This window comes from Cynocephalus volans, chromosome 1 (assembly GCF_027409185.1).
Source record: "Cynocephalus volans isolate mCynVol1 chromosome 1, mCynVol1.pri, whole genome shotgun sequence".
NCBI lineage: Eukaryota > Metazoa > Chordata > Mammalia > Dermoptera > Cynocephalidae > Cynocephalus > Cynocephalus volans.
In genome coordinates this window covers 34,129,425-34,152,782 of record NC_084460.1, presented here as the reverse complement: position 1 = coordinate 34,152,782, position 23,358 = coordinate 34,129,425, and the positions used below count along the sequence as shown (strand labels likewise).

The 23,358-nt window shown below is 48.5% G+C and overlaps 1 protein-coding gene across 1 annotated transcript in view; it reads right to left on the bottom strand.

The window, feature by feature from the left end:
* Positions 1-9,348: 9,348 nt before the first annotated feature.
* Positions 9,349-23,358, bottom strand: part of ARHGAP40 (Rho GTPase activating protein 40) — a 36,448-nt gene continuing 22,438 nt past the window's right edge. The window contains exons 6-15 of the mRNA XM_063086467.1: positions 21,130-21,295; positions 19,451-19,542; positions 18,936-19,013; positions 18,376-18,535; positions 16,381-16,463; positions 14,800-15,006; positions 12,500-12,640; positions 11,654-11,823; positions 10,412-10,467; positions 9,349-9,440 (exon numbers count right to left, since the gene is read on the bottom strand). Of these exons, the coding sequence (XP_062942537.1) occupies positions 9,349-9,440; positions 10,412-10,467; positions 11,654-11,823; positions 12,500-12,640; positions 14,800-15,006; positions 16,381-16,463; positions 18,376-18,535; positions 18,936-19,013; positions 19,451-19,542; positions 21,130-21,295 (1,245 nt within the window). The remainder of the gene's footprint in view (positions 9,441-10,411; positions 10,468-11,653; positions 11,824-12,499; positions 12,641-14,799; positions 15,007-16,380; positions 16,464-18,375; positions 18,536-18,935; positions 19,014-19,450; positions 19,543-21,129; positions 21,296-23,358) is intronic.

Genomic DNA, 23,358 nt, shown 5'->3' with positions numbered 1-23,358 from the left:
TAGGAATCCTGATGTGTCTTCCTCCCTAAATGAGGAGCCCAGTCCCCCACCCTGCTGGGAAGCCCAAGACTCAAACATCAGCCCCTTCCAGTCTCTGAAGGAAGTAAGGAGGAGCCACGTCGCACAGTGGAATGCAAAGCTTTTATGTACGCAGATGTAATTTTCAACTCTGCTTATTGCGCACATATATTTTTAAAGCCAGAAAAGTTTTAAATGCCTTTAGAATACTAATTCAGAAGCGGTTTCCATGTTTCCACACTACCATCATTTTATGGAGACAAAATCACACTGTTTATTATACTCTCCCACTTAAATATATAATAGTGCTTCTTAAAGAGTTAAACATATACCTACCATATGACCCAGCCATTTACTTCTAGGTATTTACCCAAGAAAAATGAAAACATATGTATATAGGAACATTGGAGCGAGTAGGACTGAAGCCACGTTGGGACCTAAAACCTCATGGCATTTAGGAAAATTTAAAAGACGGTTCTTTTTCTTCGCATGTATTTCTCTGAGTTCCCTCTTTTCCCGTGGTTATTTGATATTTTTAACCTTGGCTATGGGGCAAGATGACATTATTACAGAAATGTAAAGTTGTTTTCCAGGCAGCCTGGAGCTGCAGACTTGCAACGAGACACGTACTATCCAGACCCTGAGAAGCCAAGGAAGACATCAGTAGAGCTGTGCTGATTCCACCCTGAAGCAAATCAGAATCCATCAGAACCCTGAGATAATGTCAAAGACAAGAACGGAAACCACACGGAGCCTTGGCAAGTATTTGCACCTGGCCCCTTGCATGTCCCCCTCCCTCCTGCTTTTCACTTCCCACATTCCAGTCCCTCAGCTGCCTCTTTAAAAACCCCTCAGTAAATCTGAGTCTTTGACATGGCTTTAGTCTGGCCTTGCTCCTTCAGGTTTACTGGAGACGTGGGTTAGCCTCACATCTCTTCTCAGGTCACCAGTATTCCTGAGTAAAGCTGACTTCCATTTTCACCAACATTTGACTTATGAGTCATTTGTTTTTGTGTGAGGCAGCGGCTGGACTTGGGTTCAGTCACACAAAGACTTGTACAGATATTCATAGAAACTTTATTTGTAATAGCCCCCAAATGGAAACAACTTAAATGTCATCAACAGATTAATGGATAAAATGTGGCACACCCATGCAATGGACTACTGCTCAGCCATGAGAAGGAACGAACTACTGGTACACAACAGCACGGATGAAGCTCACATGCGTTATGCTGGGGGAAAGAAGCCAGACCAAAAATGAGTGCATCTACATTCTTCCACTTATATAAAATTCTAGAAAATGCAAGCTAACCTATAGTGACAAATAACAGATCAGTGGTTGCCTGGGGACAGGAACAAAGAGAAGGAGGGATTGCAAAAAGGCATGAGGAAGTTTTCTGGAGGTGATAGAATTGTTCCATATTTTGATTGCTGTGATGGTTTCATGGGTACACTCTTATGTGCACAAGGAGGCGTAGTTTATCTTATGTAAGTTATACACCAGTAAAATGGTAACATATATATCATTGCACACCAAAGTGTTTAGGGGTGAACAACTTTACTTGAACTTACTGCGATTTACCTTAAAATGCATTTGTGCCGGCCGGTTAGTTCAGTTGGTTAGAGTGTGGTGCTGATAACACCAGGATCCAGGATTCAATCGCTGTACCATCCAACTGCAAAAAAAAAAAAAAAAAAGCATTTAAAAAAAGATGGACGGATAGATGGTTAGAATATTTAAAGCAAAAAAATATTTAAAGTAAAATTGGTTATTATTAACCAAATTAATCAAATATGGTCAATTGTAGAATCAGGTTAGTGGGTATATGAGATTTTACAATTTCTTCCATTTTTGTTTGAAATTTTTCATCATAAAATGTTTGAGGACATATTAATATCTTTCCATACCACAACACTTTTTGTCTTATCATGTTTAATGACCACATATAATTTCATCACATGGATGTACTGTACGTTTCTTAATGATTCTCCTGTTTTTGGATATTTACATTGTTTTCAACTTTTCACTGTTAAAACAGCATTATAGTAAGCTTCTTGCTGTTAATTCCCCAGATTTCAAAAGAAACCTTTTAATGATTATTTTAAAAGCCTGCACAAGGTTTCACCTATTTCACCAGTCTCCCTGTGTTTGGACATTAAATTGTTTCACAATTTTCCATGTTAATCATATTAGTCATGATGAGCTAGGAAGCTGTTTGGCCTGAATCCCAAGATCCTAGATTTTTAACCAGCACCCGCAAGTCCTATATCACCTTGGAGATATAGGCAGAGAGGACAAGCCAGGGGCTTTGGCCCTTACTTTGGAAACCCAGACCTGCCTCCCCACTCTGGACTGAGACTACTTCAGCCAAGTGGGGGGTCTCAGGGTCTTTTGGACATAACTCCTCCTGGAGATGTAATACAGAGGGGCTGGCAGCTTGGACCTCCTCTCAAGATTAAAGTGTGCAGCCAACTAAATAAACAATGCTTCAAGATTAAAGTGTGCAGCCAACTAAATAAACAATGCTGTAAGGACTAGCCCCATGACAAGGCCTTTCCCCAATTAGAGATTATATCCTTAGGCTAGAAATCTGGATCAACCTAGTTGAAGAATCTGAACGTTTTTACTGCTGCTCAAATATGGTGAGAGTCTACCAGAAATAAAGAATGGTGAAAACTGGCAAGTGATCCTCCAGCACAGTAAAGGAGTTCTTGGCAGAGCTGAGCCTCACCTGAGTGTCCAGCAGAAGGCCTGGATGAGTGAGGTAACCCCAAGCCCCATAGCATTGAAATCGTTCTCGTGGGTGATCAGGGTCACCCTCCTGTTGCAGCAGGGTGGGCCGGGTGGCTGCAGCAGTCTGCCATGCTGGGTGAGTCCCATTAGGAGATCCAAGTGTAAATGTTTAGGCTGGAAGTTAGATGGAGAAGGAGGTTGGATGGAGGGGGAGATGGGCTGATTGCAGGGGGCATGTCCTATAAGATGATTTTCCCAGCAACCCACCTAATCTACCAGCCTTCATTTCTTCAGCAAACATCTCTGGCATGTACACCAGGCTTGGTTACCAGGAGGACCCAGGGTAATTACAGAGGCAAACCAGGGCCAAGATTTGGTCTCTGGAGTGCCCAGACCAAGAGGAAACTGTGACGCCCACATCTATGAAATGGGACTACACCTGCTCCGTGGGGTTAAATGGGATGAAGCTCAAAAATCTCTTTGCACAGCGCCCAGCACAGAGCAAGGACCCAGTAGATGCTGGCTGCTGTTCTTGGCTTTTTTTTTTTACTTTTCTCTCCCACAGGAGGTAAGAAGGTCCAAGTCAGGTGGCCAAAAGGCATGGGGTTCTGTGAAAGGAGAAGCAGCTAGAGAGAGTTTGGTGTTTGTTTTTCTTTGAAATATAGAAAAATTTAACTAAGGGAAGAAAGTGGGGTCTTGGCTAATCATGATTTCTCAGCATCTCCCCATCCCTGCCCCAGTCAAGAGTCTGGTTTAACGTCAGCTGCCACCCCGCCCCCTCCATCCCCCCACCCCACCACCTTCCCCCCATCCCCTGAATAAATGGTGTTCCATGGTGCTCCCACCCCCGTGACTCACACTCCTCAGATCCATCAGGGCCTGATTGTTCTCCAGGCCTTCTCAGTCCACAGCTCTTGATGGATTTGGTAATTGGGGTAATTACGGTAATTTTACCTTAAAGACAGGCAGCTGCAGATTCCCTATTGGGGAGCCCCCTCCCTGGGCCTCTTGCCAGCCAGTGTTCAGGGACAATGACAAGTGGCTCCCATTTCCCTCCCCCAGAATGCAAAGTGACTGGGTGGGGGTGGGGAGTTCTCAATAGAAAGCATCTCCCCCCCTCGGCAGCCCCAGGAAGGGAAAGGGGACGGCAGGGTGGGTTTGCCAGGAATCCTTTTCCTTACCACCTCCCCAGCCCTGCTTCCAGGGATGTGCAAAGCACAGTGTCATTCGCTCCTTCCCCACCCAGGCCTGAAAACCAAGACAGGGGACCCTTCCCCAGCAACTCTGTGGATGAAGTCCCTTACGGATTCCTAAAAGTCCCAATTGCACCTATCCTGTGGTCTCCAGTTGTGAGGGGCTGCAGGAATGATGGACCCTTGGAGGTGGCAGTAGGGAGTCACTGCCTACAGCCAGGTACCAGGCAGCACCTCCCACCCTCTCCCCAAGCCAGAGCCTGGGCTGCCCTGCCCCCAGTGGCAGCCTGAGGAATATCCCCTCATCCCTGTGCCCCTCAGATGCCACAGTGCGAAGGGCTGGGAAGGACTCAGGAGGTGGAGGTCGCTTCTGATTTCAGGTTAGAAGGCTTCTCAGAGAGGACAGACTTCAGTGAAGACCTCAAAGAATATGTAAGACCCCTCTGGAGTGTCTGGGGCAGTGAAGGTCTGAAGCCAGACCAGAACACACCAACTGATCTCTTCTCCCTGCTCTTCCTGTGGCTGGCCCCTTCTCATTTTGGCATCAGTTCCAGTGTCACCTCCTCAGAGAGGTTGTCTACCCCCACATCTGCCCCACCCACATCCCCTCAGCACCCCCCGCCCCGTTCCAGTCCCTGCTGATGGCTTTTCTATTGCCAGCTCTGGACTCTCTGCCCAAGGTCCTCTGACACAGGAGGGTGCCCGGCCAGCCTGCCTGGAGGACTGGCTAGAGGTGCCAGGGCATTCATACCCTGGGAGGAGCTCTCCACCGGTTACAGGTGGGAGTTGGGGCATAACACTCTCTCTTCTTTACTCCTTTACTCCAGATCAGCACATGCCCGAAGCCTGTTTTACCTGGCTTCCCAGAAACCCCCAGCAGCACTGAGCCCCAGTTGCCCAGAGCTGTTCCTGCTCAGTAGCGCACCCTCCACTGGCTCCTCCTTCCCTGCCGCACTTCCCACTCCTCCACTGGGTTTCCTGGGATCACTTCCCAATAAACTACTTACCCTCCAGTTCCTGGCTCAGGGTCTGGGGCACCCATTCTAAGATCCATTACTGAGCACTTGAAACAAAAATCCACCCATATTGCCCACACACCTCCCTCTCTGTTTTATCTTCTTAGCAGAATTTTAACACAAATTGGAATCTTTCATTTCTAAGTTAGTATTTGTCTCTTTCTCGCTGGTCTGTGAGCCCTATGAAGGCTGGGCTCTTTCCTGTCTTGTTCATAAATCAGGCCCCAGCCTAGCTCACTGCCAGCCACACAGTAGGCACTTACTATAACTGTCGAGTGACTGTAGACTTCCTCACTTCATCCTCACTGTCCTCTTGGGTGATTTAGAAACAGCAGACTGAATCTCTAGGAGCATAGAGAGGTGGACCAAGGTACCTGCAGCCCACAGAGGTGGCATGGAGCCCAGGGCCTGCTGTCCCACTACTAAATGCTGCTTCTCCCAGGGAAGCACTTACCTGCACAGCAAGTGAGACTCCCGAACGCCAGCTGAGACACCTCCTGTGCTCAGGGGTCATATGCCCTTTGCCCAAGGTAATGCTCTCATTTGAGAACATTCTTACAAATCACATCCTCCTTCCTCTCAGAAGCTGGAGGCATCAAGGGGCTTGTATTAGTTTGCTAGAGCTGCCATACGGGGCGGGGGGGGGGGGGGGGGGAGGGGGATGGAGAGCTCTGGTGTCTCCTCCTCTTCTTATAAGGACACAAATCCTATTGGATCAAGATCACACCCTTATGACCTCATTTAACCTTAATTATCTCCTTAAAGGCTCTATCTCCAAATAATCACCTTGGGGATAGGGATTTGACATACGAATGTGGGGGAAGGGGGAACACAATTCAGTTCAGAACAGGGCTCCTTAAAAGAAACAAGATCCCAGCCCATGCCAGTCCCAGACTGCAAAGAGCCTGGAGAAGCTGGGCACCCACTGTGAGCTGTGCTAACCCAGCAGTGGAGCTGGTGCAGGATCATCAATCACAACGATGCCACAGGGTGGAAAAAGATGAGCCCTCAGATAGCACCGAAGATGAATGGAGAAACTGACATGTGATTAAACTGGGATCCTCGGTGATGGCTGATGGCCCACTCTGAGTGCAAAGTTATCACAGCTGGGTCTGGGTTCCTGGCACCCACAGAGGCACCAGCCCCTCCCCCTGCCAAGGTTAAAGGACTTTCCCTTCAACCACACAGCATCCTGTCACCTTGACCCTGTGAAAGAGTAAGCGAGGCATGCAATGGGACCAGCGCAGGTACTGGGAACCATGGGGGGATAATATCATTCGTCACCATTTCAGGCTGCCTGGCTCTTGTTAATAATTAATAATAATAATGAGAGCACTAACGGAGCACTTGCCATGGGTACTTCAGATGCATTTTCTCATTTTCATATGTCATACCAGGGAGGTCAGATTTAAAGCAGGTGGTAAGGACAACAGATTCTGTAGCAAACAGGCAAAGGGAAAGAGGGATTCCTTTATTCATTCACTTATCCAACCAATTTTTATTGAGCACCTTCTAGGACCATCACATACTCAAAGGTGAGAAAAAAACTCACATGGTCTCTGCCTTCATGGGGCTACATCCTAGTCAGGGAAACAAATGATAAAAAACTAACTTGGTAATTACAGATAGTGACAAATGCTGCTAGGAAGAAAATTAAGGTGATGCAAGAGAGAGTGGGAGAAGAAGAACCTTCAGATGGGGTGGTCAGAAAAGGCCTCTTGCAGGAAGGGACGTCTGAGCTGAGGCCTGAAGGTGAAAAGATCCAGCCATGGGAGTAGCCGGGGGAAGAGTATTGTAGGCAGGGGAATGGCAAGTGCAAAAGCCCAAAAGCAGGGATGAACTTGGGGTGTCTGAGGAATTGACAGGAGGGTGTGGTTGACTCTGCAAAGTGAGGGGGAGTGTGGGTGAGGTGGCATCAGAGACGTTAGACAGGCCTCATAGGCCAGGGTAAAGAGTTGGGAGATTGTTTTAAGTGGTATGGGATCCCTCTGGAAGGTTTTCAGTAGGAGGGCTTTCAATAGGATTGAATTTAAATTTCAAAAGGACCAGAGTAGCTGCTGCATGGAGGGTAGATAGGAGGGCGAGAAGGGAAAGCAATTAAAAGGCATCAAAGCCATTCAGGCTTTGCACGATCACCCTTATCACCACCATTGTCATCACCACCACCACCATCACCACCACCACCACCATCACCATCATCATCACTACCACGACCTTCACCACCACCGTCATCATCATCACCACCATCACCATCGTCATCATCACCAAAGGAATCGAGATGACAGTGGTTCGGATTGTAGTAGGAGCAAAGAATTACAGTAGGATGGTAGTAGGAGCAAAGGAATGAAGTGGGTGGATCGAGGTGTATTTTGAAGGGAGGTCAAACAGGTTCGTAGGTAGATTATGGAGGGTGGGGAGGAATTGGGGAACAGAAGCAGCAACCCTGGCTGAATCCCATGGTACCTCCCTCACTTGGATATTCTGTCCAATTTTCCTACTTCTGTTCTTGACTATCCTCTCTCACTAGCACCTACCAGGTCCTGATCCTGCTTCAGACAATCATGGTGTGACTGGAAGAGCACTGGATTTGGGATCAGGCATCCAAGCTTCTCACTCTGTGTGACACTGAACCCCTGGTTTAACTGCTCTGAACCTCAGTTCCCTTATATGCATAGTGGAACCATGGCAATATCCACCTCATAAGACGGTGGGGCTAGTGCTGGGCTAAACTCTCGCTTCATTGAGTCGTGTCTCTTCGAATGGGCCTGCTGGGGTAACTGAGGCCACTTAGAGACTTTTTATCAGCTGCAAGCTTCAAATGCCCTACCAAGGAATTCCAGGATGAATGTCACCCTCTCCTTACTAGGTCCTGTTGGTTTAAGAGAAATGCTTTCTTTTTAGTTCTGAGGCTATTTGTATCATGAAAGGAGGAGGGAGAGACAGAGGACTTAGAAAGTGACCATCACCAAAACACTTTTAAATCTGGATATTTAAGGCAAAATAGTTCAGATTTATGGCCTAAAATAGTTGAGAGGTTGTATCTTGACACCAGACTAACCTGTATTGGAATTGAATCCTGTCACTTATTAAACATGTGGACAAGGAATGTGAATTTCTGAGCCTTGATTTTCCTCTTCTATAAAAAGGAAGTAATAATATGTCTCATAGCCTTGTTGTCAGCATTAAATAAGCTCGTATGACACATGCCTGGTACGTAGTAACTGCTTAGTGACAGCTGCCATCATCACCATCATCACCCAAACTAAGGCACTGGATATTGTGAAGATGAAACTTGTAAAGCTCTTGGTACATATTAAATGCTCCATAAATTCATTGTTTAATGGATGAATGAATGAATGAATGAGGCATCTCTTGCCCTGAGGAGACAGACTCAGGGCAGTGGAAAGAAAGAAGGGAGAAATCTGGGACCGTAGGAGATGAGAGGGGTGGTTGAGAGGACCCCAGAGACACTGTCCCTGCAGTGCCACCCCCATCAGCAACTGTTGTCATTGTTCCATCCCTCCCTGTTCTGAGCTCTCTTCCTGGACCCTCTGGGTGGCTACAGGTTCAAGGTGTGGCCGGACCACGTTGGCCTGAGCCTCCTGGGAAGCGCGGCCAGATGCTCTCCTCACCACGCTCCTGTGTTAACTCACTGGAAGGATGACGCCCACCGAGAGCTGGACTGGGCAGAAACAAACTTGAAGGAAGTAGAAGTGACATCTAAGTTGTGCCTTCAATGTTTGAACAATTCAAATATCATATTACAAAATGACAAGATTGTACAAACCAACATTTTAAAACACGGGAGCTGTGAAGGGGAGTTTTTCCCCTGTCCAGTTCTCCCAGGGCTGTTTGCAGCCACGGAGTTTGCTCCCCCTCCTGAGACTTGACCCTTCATCTTTCAAGGACTCAGAGAGGGCAAGGGCTTGCCCAATGTCACAGAGCTCTCCTGGCTCCCTCTCCAGTGCTGTTCCCACTACGCATCATAGGGACACTTTCAAAGCAATTTTTCCTGGGAAAAAACCTAACTGCTTCTTGACAGACCTTCTGTATTTATTATTCTCCTCAGATCTAAGAAATCATGCACAAAAACCCATGGAGACCCAGGTGCCCCAGGTGGTGTGGTCATACAGTGGTGTAGGAGCCACCTCTCCTGAGGGCTGGAGCGTGGATGGGACTGAGGGCTTTGTGTGCTTGATTATGAAGAGGAGGAGACAGCCCAGCCCCAAGTCCTTTTCGGGATCTGAGAGGCATTTCAGAGAGGCCTTGGGGGAAGAACCAGACCCCCCCTTAAATAGCTTTGCTCCCACGCTGGGCACACACATGGGCACAGAGCCTGTAGGGGAGAGGGTGAGGCATCCAGGGCTGCTTGGTAGGGTCCTAGGTCTTAGGTGGGGCTCTGTTTAATGACCCACTCGCCATGGGGGTTGGCGCGGTACAGATCTAAGAGGTAGGCGTCTGGATCCAGGCGGTGCTCACCTGTGGGAAGAAAAGGCGAAGGAGGTTGAGGGGGCAGCTGTGGAAGATGCTGTGGCCCTGGTGTCCCCCAGCTGTGTGAGCCTGGCCGCTAGGGCTCACAGCTACCCTCCCTCGGCAACACTGACCTCCAGTGATGGAAGATGCCCTGACAGAGAAGGTAGGCCTCCCCCAGGCAGCCCACAGCCTTTGACTGATACAGAGATGCAAACACCAGCCTCATAATGGAACAACTCTGATGCAATGTGCGCTCCAGAGCCCCCTGGTGGATCATCCTGGCTCTGCTCCTCCCCCTTCCCTTCCTCATCCACCTTCACCCCCTTCCATTTCCCGGGGAGCACTCCCTCAATGCACTGCATGCTCCTTCCTGAAGCCTTGTCTTAGCCTCTGCTTCCTGGCCAGTGGCTCTCAAAGTGGGGTCCCTGGACCACAGCATCGCAACACCTGAGAACTTCTTAGGCTCATTCTCAGGGCCCTGCCAACTGTGTCTTAACAGCCCTCCAGGGGATTTCCACATGCTGCTAAAGTTGGAGGATCATGGCTCCAGAGGATGCAGCTGGAAACAACTGCCCATCCTTGGTTCTCATAAAGCCAGGGACCTCTCAGAGCTGCATGTGCGTTTGCAGAATTCCTTAAGGAGTCTATGGTACATGGGCCTGGGAGAAGGTGCCCCTCAGATAGGGTGTCCCAGAGGCATCAGTTTCACTGGTGGTACTGACAACCTTCATACTAAAAGAAATTCTGCTCTTCTCTCTAAGCCCGAGGTCAGCTCCAGGAAAGACCCCAAACTGCAGGATGGACTCCTATGGTGTGCCCAGGGGACCTTTAACCTGACAGCAGGGTTCCACCTGGTTTCAATGGAGACAGAGGCCTGAGGTGGACTCTGGCCTCTGCCAAATGGGCCCAACAAGGCTTCAAGGTCAAGGAGCTTACAGGGCCCTGGGCTCTGGACTCATCTCCCACGGGGAACTTACTGATATTCCCTCCGACTTCATAGAAGAAGATGCTGGCTGACTCCATGGACCTGTTGCTGAAAGACAGAGAGAAAAAAAACGCTGACCTCTTCTGGAGGCAGCAAGACCAACAACTGCTTATGGACCCCAGGCCTGGAAGGAGCGGTCCTCACTGTTTTTTTCAGTCCCAGGTGGGAGAAGTGTAAGGACCTTCCTGGGAAAGCTGGAGCCAATGAAGGGGCAGGGAACAGGCAGCTGGATGGCACTCAGTGAGGACCAGTATGGATACATCCTGCCACATAGCCACTTCCTGCTGGGCATCAGAATTGGGCTATGAGGGCGATGGGATGAGGGGTGACGATGGGGACAGAAGCCTGCTTCAAGGAGCAGATTCCGAGTCAAGATGGATTATGGATATTGTATGATTATGTATGATAATTATAATTATCATATATGGTTACATAATTATTATATAATAATTATGGGTATCCAGTTCTTGCATCTGCCCCTGATTTGCCATGTGGCTCTGGGCCTTAGTTTTCCCATCTGTACAAGAAGGAACTGAACCAGACATTTGCTCAGGACTGACAGTCCAAGAGTCTCTGGCATCAACCCCATGAAGGAGGCTCCTGAGGACTTAGGCTGTTTCTCACATCCTTGGAATGACGCTACACATCAGCCCCGTTGACTTTCTTTCTGCTCTCTGGCCATGCTATGTTCCTTGCTGCCTCAGGACCTTTGCACGTGCAGTTTTCTGTGCCTGGAAGCCTTACCACACTCCCCAGAGTATATCAGGTACCTTGTTTTATGTTCACTTTGTTCCCTGTATTTTTTTTTTTTTTTTTGAAGATGACTGGTAAGGGGATCTTAACCCTTGACTTGGTGATGTCAGCACCACACTCTCCCAAGTGAACCACGGGCCAGCCCTGTTCCCTGTATGTTTTATAAAATTTAATAGTTTGTAATTTGTTATTTATTTCATAGCTATTTGATTTGTGTCCATCTCTTCTACAGGGCTGTGAGTTTGTAAGGCCAGTGCCTCTGTTCTTTTCATTGCTATTCCAGCATTCCACATGGTGCCTGGCCCAAAGCAGGCCTTCATTAAATACTTATTAAAATGAATGAATGAGTGAATGGTGGCCATTATCATTATTATTTGGAGGGAAGAAGCTCTCTAAAAAGATTGGAGAACCCATTCCAACGGACCGGCTGACCCCTCCCTGCACCGGCTCCCCAATCCCGCCTCTGGGAGGCGTCCCTTACTGTGGGAGGAGGTCGTCCATGTCCTCACTGCCCTCTTGACCCTTTGAGCCAGGGCTGAGGTGCTCTGTGAATTGCCTCAGGACATGGGCCACTTTGGTACTGGGGGTCAGAGGCACCTTCAGGGGGTCCTTGATAGGCCAAGGAACCTGGATCTTTGCTATTTGGGGGGTCTGCAGAGAGAGAGAAAATCCATATACACAGGCACCACATGCATGCCTGGAGATCAAATATGTGTGCATAACATGCAAGCATGTGCTCTTAGATATCCACACTAAAAATAACATGATGCACACACACACAAAGGCGTACACAACAGCTGCTTGGGCACAGATCACATACATACACAAACACAGCCATGGAAACATGCAGCACACACACGCTCACACATGCAACAGGAAAGCAGGCACCGCACCCACAAACGCGTGCACATGGGTTTCTATGAAGACTCACTGCCCACACATCTGTGCAGCGCAGACCTGGCACTGGTCAGTCCCTCCCTTCTTCACTTGAAGGCCCTTCCCTTCTCCTACCCCTTTCCCACCCCAATCCCCTCACACCCCACAAAGTGACCCCCACTTTCCCAATCCTCCGCCAGGAACACAAGGGATGGCCTGAAAGTGCGGCTGGGGAGATGGCTTCTAGAAGTACCCTCACCACACAGCTTCTTCCTCAGCCCCCGCCTTCTCGCTCGCTGCGATGGGGCCAGGGCGCCCCCTGCTGTCCCCAGCCGGCCGCTCCCGGCAGCCTGGTGGCAGTACCTAGAGGATGGGGACGTGCCTGGCCCCAGGTGTCCTCCCACCACCTCTGGCCCTTTCTCTCTCCGCCCAGGGTTGGGGGGACACTCACTGCCTCAGGGCCATCCTCCGCTTTGTCCCTGTCTGCGTGTATCCTCCGCAGCCAAGTCTTGAGGCCCGCGTCGCAGAGCTGGGGGCGCCGGCTGCTGCTGTCATTCAGTTTTCGCACCTGGGCGACTAAGAAAGAGGCAACCTGACCAGAAAGAATCAAGTCTTAGCAGGGGCATGGGGCTGCTGGGGGTGAGAGGCAGAGCCCCCTCCAGGGTCACTGTGGCCTCTTCCCTGTCCCAGCACTCCACGTAGGGCTTGGAAATTTGCTAACTTGGAACTGAGCACTAGTCTGGTGGGACGAGGGCCATTTAGCCCCTAAGATGGACCTTGGAGTAAAGGACTCTGAGAGTAGAGCCTACCATGGGGCTTAGTGGACAGCAGCCTCCCAGGCAGAGACTGGAGGGTCCTGCACTTGCTATGGGACAGCTTTTCACTGGAACACTCAGGCAGGGGTGTCCCTGAGAACACACCTGAGTGGGTTCCTGCTCTGAGAACCCCCAGCCATTCCTACAGAGACCTCCAGATCAACCCCTGCTCCTCTGTAGAGTCAGATCCCAGCAGACAGTCAGAGAATCCAGATGCTGCGGACCCTGATAATGACCAGCCTGTTTCCTGGGGGCTGACAGATCTGGGTTGGACTTTGGGCTCTTCTCTTTGCTACATGTCTGAGCCTAAACAAGATGATGTATGTGGGGGAGGGAGAGGTGGATGTGGAAGTCTCCCATTTTACTTTATCTACATGTGTGTTGTCCGAAACGTTTGTAACAAGAAGACATTTAAGACTTTCTTGAATTTTTAAAATTCCCCACAATAAAAAGTAGTATAATCCAATGTGTTTTAGTGGCAACATTACCTGAGAGGACTGAGTGCAGAGAAGAAAGAAATTATGGGGGTGTGAAGGGCGCATTGGGGAGGAGTAGGGGACTTTCAACGCAGGAGTTGACTCTTGAACTAGGTCTTGAAGAATGAGTAGAGGGCACCAGGCTTCTGCCCTTTCAAACAAAGGGAAGGACATTCCAGGCAGAGTGAATTGCATAAGCGAAAACTCAGACATGTGAAGTACAGGACAAGCTTGGAGAGCCAGCTGGTACTTGGTGTGTTTAGAGCACAGAAGACTGTCTGGGCAGGCCTGGAGAGAAACTGAACAGTTAGAGCAAGCTTCACTTGCAGTTTCTGGAATAATAAATCTAACCTAATGATTTTATTGATGGAGGGAGGGGTAGGAAGAAGGAAGGAAGGAAGGATGGATAGGTGGATGAATGCATAGATTGGTGTATGGATGGATGGATGGGTGGGTGTATGGATGGATGGATGGGTGGGTGTATGGATGGATGGATGGGTGGGTGGATGGATGGATGGATGGGTGGATGGATGGATGGATGGGTGGGTGGATGGATGGATGGGTGGATGGATGGATGGATGGATGGGTGGGTGTATGTATGTATGGATGGATGGATGGATGGGTGGATGGATGGATGGATGGGTGGGTGTATGTATGTATGTATGGATGGATGGATGGATGGATGGGTGGATGGATGGATGGATGGATGGATGGATGGATGGATGGATGGGTGTATGGATGGATGGATGGGTGGGTGGGTGGGTAGATGGATGCATGAATTGGTGGGTAGGTGGATGAGAGGGTTGACAGATGGGAGACTAAGTGGAAGGATGAATGGACAGATGGATGTAAGAGGCTACTTGTTTCTAAGCGAGGAAGTGGCCTGATCAGCCATGGCAGGTGGTGCTGCCTCATGTTCATGGGAGCCTCCAGTGCTGGAGGCGTCTTCTCAGTACTCCTGTTTCACCCTCACCTTCAGCATGCTGTGCGTGCTGACACCACAGAGGGGGTCTCTCTCCCTGCTCTTGCCCCTCCCCTCAGGGCAGAACTCATGGTGGGGGCAGGGATATCCCTATTATCTGTTTCTTGCCTCTGTCTTAGGCAGGCCCTGTGTTCCTGAGCCTCAGGGGTGGGGCTTTGTGGGAGCTCAGGGAACACCCATTGTCTGGAGGAGACCAGACAGATGGCTGTGGGTTGACTGAGAGGTGTGGCAGTGGAGACAGAAAGTGTAGACACGTCTTCTTGGACATTAAGGCAGGGGAAGGAAGAAAACACTGGCCTATACATAGGGTCCAACAAAGGTCCCAGAAGAGACACAACTTGGGATTTGGAAGGACAGTACCCATGATCCTGAATGACAGGGGCAGCAGGGCAGCTGCAGCTGGAGGAGGGCAGGGTCCTGTCCATGCCCCCTGGTGGAGACCCACCCTTTTGCTCACTGTTGGCCCAGCAGCACTCACGGTCCAGAGCAGGTCCTGGTAGTGCACCATCATTTGCACCACCTCAGCTGCCCCCTCTGCCAGCTGCTTCTCCTTGTCCTTGGGCAGTTTGGGGGGCCGCCCTTGATGCAGAAAGAGATTGGGGGCCATCACCGTGGAAACGCTCCACAGGGTCATCTTGTTGTGCTGCTCGCGGGCCACCACCCTCCTAAGGAACTCCAGGAGTGCCTAGGGAAGGACACAGAACCTCCTCAAATCTCAGCATGTCCCTGGTGTCTCTCCACCTTCCCCAGAATATCCGATGCATGACATGAGGGCACAAGAAAGGAAACAGGAGCTGGAAGGGCAGGAATAGGGGTCTCAGTTCCAGCCCTGCCATCAGTCCACTCCATGACCACTCTGTGTCTCAGTTTCCTGCTCTGCAAAATAGAACCAAAACTCTTCCATTCTCTGCTCCCTCAGAGACTGAAACATCTGGGTCAGTCTTCAACTTTCAGGTAGAAAGGAGTCACAGGTCTGGAAAACAAGTCTTTTCCCAGTGAGCCCTGGGACAGCTCATTCTTTCTGGAATTTGGATCCAAAATGCAAAGGGAAGAATAGGGAAGCAGAGACACTGGGAAGAAAGGCAGGAGAGGATAATCGCTGCCATCTACTAAGCATCCGTTCTGTTCTTGGCCCTTTCAATGGCACCTCGCACGCATTTTTCATTTCATTTAATCCTCAGAACTCTGTAAGGTAGATTTTACTACTGGACCCATTTTATAGAGAAGAAAACTAGCTGGGAGAATGTGCCGAGGGTCACGTGTAAGGACAAAGGGAGGGAGAGAGGGTTGGAGGGATGAAAAGAAGGAAGGAAGGAAGAATAGGTGGAAGGAAGGAAGAAAAAAGAAAGAGGGAGGGGGGGTGGAGGGGCGGGCATATACTGAGCACCTGAAAAGTATCACATCTACTCCATGATTTCTCATGTGTCAACTCTTATAATTCCCAAAACAATCAGACAAGATGCTATCATTAGCTTCAGTTTACTGAAAAGAAAACAGAAACCCAAAGAGGACGATCCCAGGCCTCCTCATGGCACCACCCTAGAGGTACATCTTGAGCCTGACCCAAGGACAGCCAGGAGGACGCAGGGAGCTAAGTCAAGGCTGCTCCCCAGTCCCAACCCTGAGAACCCACTCCCATGAGACACAGTGGGAATTCTCTAAGGGAGTGTGTTCCAAGCTGATCCCCCACAGAACAAGCAGTGCTTGCCACAACAAAAGAGGTCCATGATCCACTGAGTTTGGAAAGTGCTACGTACTCTAATCCTACCTGGAGATTCACAAAACCTCAGCATATCAAAGGCTTTAGGACATCCTTAGGAAAGAATTATCCCTAACCTTGTTTCTTTAACTCTGCATTTCCTCATCTTATTTGGGCCCAGAGCCCTTTGCCCTGTGACACCTGTTACTCCCAGGAAAGGTTTGCATTGGTCATCACTGCACCCGAGCACCTGACATAGTTGTTGAACAAATGAACGAGTGAATGAACGAGCACGTTTGGAACCACTGCTGTGGCTGTGGGCCGAGGTGACAGAGTCAGGCAGCCGGTGCTATCTTTTACCTTCAAGGTGTTTCTGTTGGGTTCTGGGAGGATGAGGATGAGCAGGTGAAGAGCCTGCAGGCGCTGCTTCAGGTCAGGGATGTCTGCAGGAAGAGGGGGCCTCAGTCTCGGTCTGGCCTCTTCTGGGGGAAATCACAGAGCTGGAAAGTCTAAGGACAGTCAGGAACCCCTTTTTCTTAAGGCCTGGGACTGTCTTACGGACTAACGAACTAGCACCTGGAATTAATGTCAGCTCAGACAGAGCCCCGACCAGTGCTGGCCGAGAGGCTCACTCTCAATACTTTGTGAATAAAAAATAAGCACACACGTGCATGTGCGTGCACGTATGCGCATGTGTACACACACACACATACCCATATAGGCAGTCTGAAAGCTATAGCCTAGGATCAGAAGAGCAATAAGCCAGCAAATCATCCTTAGTGGGGACAGTGATATCTCAGCTGTCCTGAATGAGAGGTTTAACAAAACCCTGTATATTCTGAGGGTTGAAAAGGAAAAGCTGTCCCACACTTGGGGCCAGGATCTCCAGGGAGAGGAGGTGGATGGCAGTCATAGAATTCAAAGAAAGAGTTCTCCAGAGCCAGACTGACCCATCGGCTGAGCGCTAGCTGAGACCTGGGGAATAGCTGCAAAGGGCACCAAGAGGCTGCGTGCCCAGGGCTTCATCCCAAGAGTCCCATGAGGCACTCATTCATTCATTCATTCACTCATTCACTTCTCAGCAAATATCCACCAAGTACTTATTAGATGTCATGCTCCTGTCCAGGAGCCTGGGACACTGCAGTGAAGGAATCAAGCAAGGTCAGAGATGCGTGGAGCTTATATTTCAGGGGAGAAGAAAGACAACAAACAAGCAAAGAAATAACTAAATACCTCCAGACACTAATTGGTCCTATGAAGAAAACAAAACAGAGGAACGATAGGCATCAGTACATCATTACATAGGCCAAGCAGGCAACATGGCGCATCAGGCTAGGGAAGGCCTCTTTGAGGCACTGATGTCAAGCTGAGTCTGATGGCAAGAAGGAGACAGATGGGGTGGGGGTGTGCTCCAGGCAGAGAGAGCAGCAAGTCAGAGACCCAGCGAAGGAGAGAGGAAGAGGTACTCAGAGCAGGAGAGCCTGGCTGGAGGGTGGGCGGGAAGGAGACCAGGAGGAGATGGGTCAGAGACGGGCAGGGCTGGGCCAAAGAGTCCCCCAGGGCTGATAAGGTGTGAGATCGGATTCAAGTGTGCTGTGGAGGGTGTGAAGCAGTGCAGAGACATCAGCTGGTTTATGTTTTAAAATGAGGTAATGGGACACGAAGGCTGGAGGGGACCTCTCAGGGTCCCTGCCCTCTGGCTTGGGAGTGGAAATCAGACTGCCTGAGCCCTGAAGATTTTTGGAAAATACACAGACAGCATACCTGAGCTTCCGTCAAGGTCGCAAGTGGGATCTCAGGCAGGTTGCTTTATTCTTTTGAGAAAAATAGAAGTGACTGGGTTTGCACACTGGATTGTGAAGAAGTCCAGACAGGAACATATACATATGCAGGATATAAATAGAGAGGGATCTGTGCGGTACATGCCGATCTGCAAACGTGCACACAGACAGATGGCCACGCACACACTCATGTGCCCACAGATATACAAACGAATCTGATAAGCTCAACCTCATGGATATCAAGAAGTAGAGGAAACTGGTCCACTGGTCCATGCAAGGACTGATAGGGACTGTCGTGTTCAAACCCTTAGCCTCCTCTCCCCCGTCACACTACACACACATGTACATACATGTGCATGTGCACACACATACACACTCAATACATGTCACACACATGCACAAATGCATATGTACACAAGTGCTCACACACACTTCCTCCCCAGTCAGCTCAAGAGCACAGGGAACAGACACTCCCAGGAACAGGTGGCCCTGTCCTTGCACCACTTTCCCACTCCAGCCAAGGCCAGTGACATCATGCTCTCCTGCCCGCAGGCCAAGGGCTCCGCATACTCACTGGGCACCACAGCAAAGGCCGGCAGGTACTCAGCTGTGAGCAGAGGTGCCGGCAGCTTCCGGATGAACCTTTTGAGCAAATCAGACGCATCATTGTGGTGAACCTCATCCCAGCTAAACAGGCCGGCATAGAAGTCTCTCTCCAGCTTCTGTTCCAGCCCCTGAAGGCAGGAGGGGTGCTAGTAAGAAGTTGGCCCAAAGTTCCAGTAGAAGTTGCTCTACATTTTTCTGGGCCTCAGTTTCCCCATCTGCAAATGGGGACAAAAATAGGACCTCCCTCATAGGGCTGATATGAGGATTAAGTGGCCTAATGTGTGTAAGTCACCGAGCACAGGGCTCCGTCAATAAATGCTGGCAACCTGACTCCAGTGCCCACGCTCTCAAACACCATGCCATTTGGTGCCACCTCCACCCTTCCAAACCCCCCTGGAGTCACGTGGCCACACAGAGACCAAAGGCAGAACAGTGACGAGCCATGAACTGGACTCTCTTCCGACTGATCACACATGTGAGGGCGTGGGAAGATACGGCCTCCATGACATGGAGTGAGCCAAACGTTACCTTGACCCTGGCCTGGGATCCAGGCACCCTGAGAATGCCTTCTGTATCCAGCCCTCTCTTTTCCAAACAGGACAGCAGCTATCAGAGAAAGAAACCAGCATTTAAACCAGCAACCGTTAAAAAGCAGGATTCAAACTGGTGTGTTTTTCTCCCATCAAAACCAGGAAAAGGAGTACTAAGAGAAGGGTTTCCTTCAAAATAACAACAGCTTTCCTGACCACTTCCAGGAGCCAAGCATTGGACTGAGAGCTTCATGAGCATTTTTCTCACTTAGTCATTAATAAGAGGAGAATACTGTTATCATAACCCCACTTTACAGACATTGAAAGGGAAGCTCTTGGAGGCTCAAAATCCACCCTGGTTCTTTTAGCTACCAAGTGTCAGAGCCAGAATTTGAACCCAGGTCTTCGTGACTCTAAAGCACATACTCTTACCCTCTGCTTCACATCTCCCAACAATGTCACCCAGAGCCAGCCTCTCAAGGGTAAAATAAGCCCAAGCTGGGGACAACTTACGGCTTGAAGGACCAGTGGGACCTGGGTGCTGGGAAAGACTTTGTGGTCAGCTTCCAGCATGCTGTCGAGGGGCACTCCGAAAATGCGAGTTTCTGCAGGAAGTCAAAAGAGCAGAAGGTGCATTTCACTTCCTGGAATAACAGGGCGCCAACCCGCAAGACCTCCTGGGCAACTAGAATCAGACTCCGTTCCCCGTAGGACTGAGCTCTCTAGAGAATGGCCGAACCCTGACTTCCCCACATCTCTTGAGCAGAACACTGGCCTCAGCAATAATAAAAACATTAGATAAGTCACAGAGCAGAAAATCTTAGCTGGATGAAGACGTATTGAAAGAAAAACATGCTGCTGCCCGAGGGAGCTCTGGTCCAATATGCAAGAACAGCCTAAGATAAGGGGTCTAAGTCTGCAGGGATGGGTCCAGTTCCTAAGGAATATATCCCCAGGTCTTCTCAATCTTCCTGGCTTGAGGTCTTCTTGGGCAAACTCCTCTTTCCACATCTTCTCTACAGCTTCCTTCCTTTTCCCTTTAGCAGCACACCCTGCCTCTGCTAGATCCCTACCCCTGGTCTTTCTTATCCACCATCCTCTTGTCTTTAAAGAAACAAACAAAAAAACAAACAAACAAAAATCACAATGCATGATGTTGACAATGATGCAGTGAAAGAACACTTTCACACACTATCAAAGGGTAATATGTATCAAAAACTTAATTCATAAGTATGTCCTAAAATAATCTAAGATGCATTAAGGTTGTATGTACAGCAATAGCAATTGTGTTTTATAATAGAAAAAACATGGAAATAATAAATGTCCACTAATAGGGAAATAGTTAAATACATTAGGATATATCCATAAGGAGGACAACTGTGCAGTGATTACAAATCATGTTTTTAAGGAATGTTTAATAGTTGTGGTAAATTACACTATTGTTCCAAATTCATTACCCCTCCTTGTACCCACACACTTTCCCATGTAAATTTGCAATTCTTCCCACTGGAGAAGCAGAGTGTACTGCCCCACTTCTTGCTTTGGGCTTGGCCATATGAATACTTTGGGCCAATGGCACAGTAACTCACATGATGGGAGCAGAGTCTTAAAATTTGTAGTATGGTACGTTGACCCTCTGTGCTTCTGCCATTGCCAGAAGAACATGCTCCGGGTAGCATTCTGGTCCAAAGAGGATGGGAAACCTGTGACGCAGACCTAGACCCAGCCAACAGCTTGTAGCTAAGCCCAGTCTAGATTAGCCAAGCAACCCCTAGTTTGCCCAAAAACATTATGAGCAAGAGTAAAAAATTATTAAGTCATGAGTTTGGGTATCGTTTGTTACGCAGCATTACTGTGGCAATAGGTGAATGATACACTAACTGGGAAATGTCCATAATTCTATAATATTAAATGAAAAAAGGATATTCACATACACAACAAATGGAAGATAATTCACTAAAAGTGAACAGTGTTTATACCTGAGTCATATTTTTCCTTTTTGTATTTTACCCTATTTCCCAAATTTCCTACTATGAGCAGAAATTGTTTTCATATGCAGAAAAAATATATATAACTAGGAGAAATACAAAAGCTAAGCATGTTTTGGTGGGAGGGTCCCTATGCAGCTAGTTCCCTAGATGAGAAAGCCAGGATGTGAGCCACAGGGTTTCTCCTGAGCTGGGACTGCTGACCTGTCACTTTCCACTTCCCTGCCTTGCTCCTCTTCAGTTCCAAGCCAAGGATGTCACAGAGCGCGGTCAGCTCTATGAGGGCCAGAGAAGGGATTTTCTTCATATCCTGCAAGGACAGGTCTCCAATCCTCGTCACACCAAGTCTGCCTTTGGGGATTCTGAATTTCTAGAGAGGGAAGTAGAGACAATTTCTCAGGCCATGTGTGACATGTATGTGGAGGTTCCACCATCCCTCCCAGGCGTTTAGGCAGGAGGAAGAGCAGAGTGGATAGGGTAAGGGCTCAGGATTCCTGCCTAGATTTGAGTCCAAGCTCCACCTCTTACAAACTGGTGACATTCTGAGCCTCTGATTCCCCATCTGCAAACATAAAATAGTGCCTACCTTATATGGTCTTTGTGAGAGTAAAATGAGCTGCTGGGTATCAAGTGCTAAGCACATAGCGAGACCCCAGTAAATGGAAGTGGTGTTTACTACCTGCATTCCAACAAGAGGGCCTGGAGGAGAGGAATCACCCCATGGGCCACCTATCATTGCTTCTATTCTTGTCTTTTGCTCCTCTCTCTCACCCCATCTGTCCCTACCCTTGGCCATCCTACCCAGGCTCTAGCGCTTCTCTTCCTCACCCTGAATAATGACAGATATTAATCGAAAAATAAATGATGCTCGACTGCGCCATCTAGAGGCCACATGGAGGATCTGCAGGCAGCTCCAGGCAGTCCTGTGGCCAGAGGTGAAAACCGGCAAGCAGGAGGGACAGCTTTGTCTGGCATTGCTTGGAGGACTTGACCAGATTATTCCACAGTGCCCCACTGGAGTGCTCAGAAGGAAAGGAAGCATGCTGTGGTTGTATTTAATAATGTCATGGTGATAATTCAGCCCAGTGTTTGGTGCATGGGCTGTGGAGTCACATTTCTGGATTCAAATCTTACCCTGTGAGTTTAGGCAAATAATTTTACCTGTCTGTGTGTCAATTTCCTTATCTGCAAAATGGGACTAATAACAGTATCTACATCACAGGACTGTTGGGAAGATTAAATTCAATAAAGCATATAAAACACCGTACCTGACACATCATGAGTTCTTGATAATTACTATTACTATTTTCTAGTTTGTTTACACAGACAATTGCTACCAACATAACTAAATAAAATTAAATCATGTGTGTAAAGCACTTGGTATAATGCCTGGACCATGGTAAAAAATTAATATGTGACATCTTTAGCATTATTAAATATCATCAACATCATAGTTCAATGGGGAAAAAATCATCGAGAAAGAAGACAAGGTAGAGTTGAGCATTAATCATCCCTGCTGCTTTTGGAACAAAAACTCATTATTTAAAAATTTTATTTGATGTACTATAGTTATGTAAGATATTATCACCAGGAGAAACGGTGAAGAGTACATAGGAACTCTACTATTTTCCTTTTGCAACTTCTTGTGAGTCTAACATTTCAAAATAAAAAGTTAAAATTTCATTTGAATGAATGAAAATTTCGTTTGAATGAGTGAAAGTACTTCCACCTGGAATAGAGGTTATTGCAGGGGTGGGGGCAAATTTCCTAAGCAGTAGAGGGTAGTGGTCAGTCGGGAAGGTGCTGGGGGTCCCAGTCCTGGCCTCAGTGCCAGATGGCTCTGGCACATCTCCTCCCAGAGTCTCACTTCCCTTTTTTCTGTCATGAACAGGTGCAGCAACGACAGCACTCATCTCCCAGGGCCAGGCGAGCAAACAAGCCAGTGCACGGGGAGCCTCTGGAACACTGCCAGGGCAGCCCTTCGTGGAATGTCACTAGGATTATAAAACCACGTCATCATGTGGCCAATGAAGAAACCCTCCCTTTAGTAACAGTGGAACCTGTGGTAGAGGTTAGAATAGTGGTTACCTGAGCTGGGGGGGGATTACCTGTGAAGGGCCTGGGGAGCCTTTGGGGGGACAGAAGTTTCTATATCTTGATTGGGGTGGTAGTTACATAGATACACATGTGAAGCTGTACATGGTAGATCTCTGCACACTTTTCTGTGAGCTATACTCACAGTAATTTTCAATTTAAAATCCTAAATGTAAAAGATTACATCCTAATTTGAAAGGAACTGTGCTAAAACAATTAGGGAAAAAACCCCTAAAAAGCTGGGTGTCTCTCACACCAGGCACCAAAATTAATTTTAGAAATAACTAGAAAAACATACGTCGATGGCTAGGTATCGGTGTGCTGGGCGAGGGAAGGACT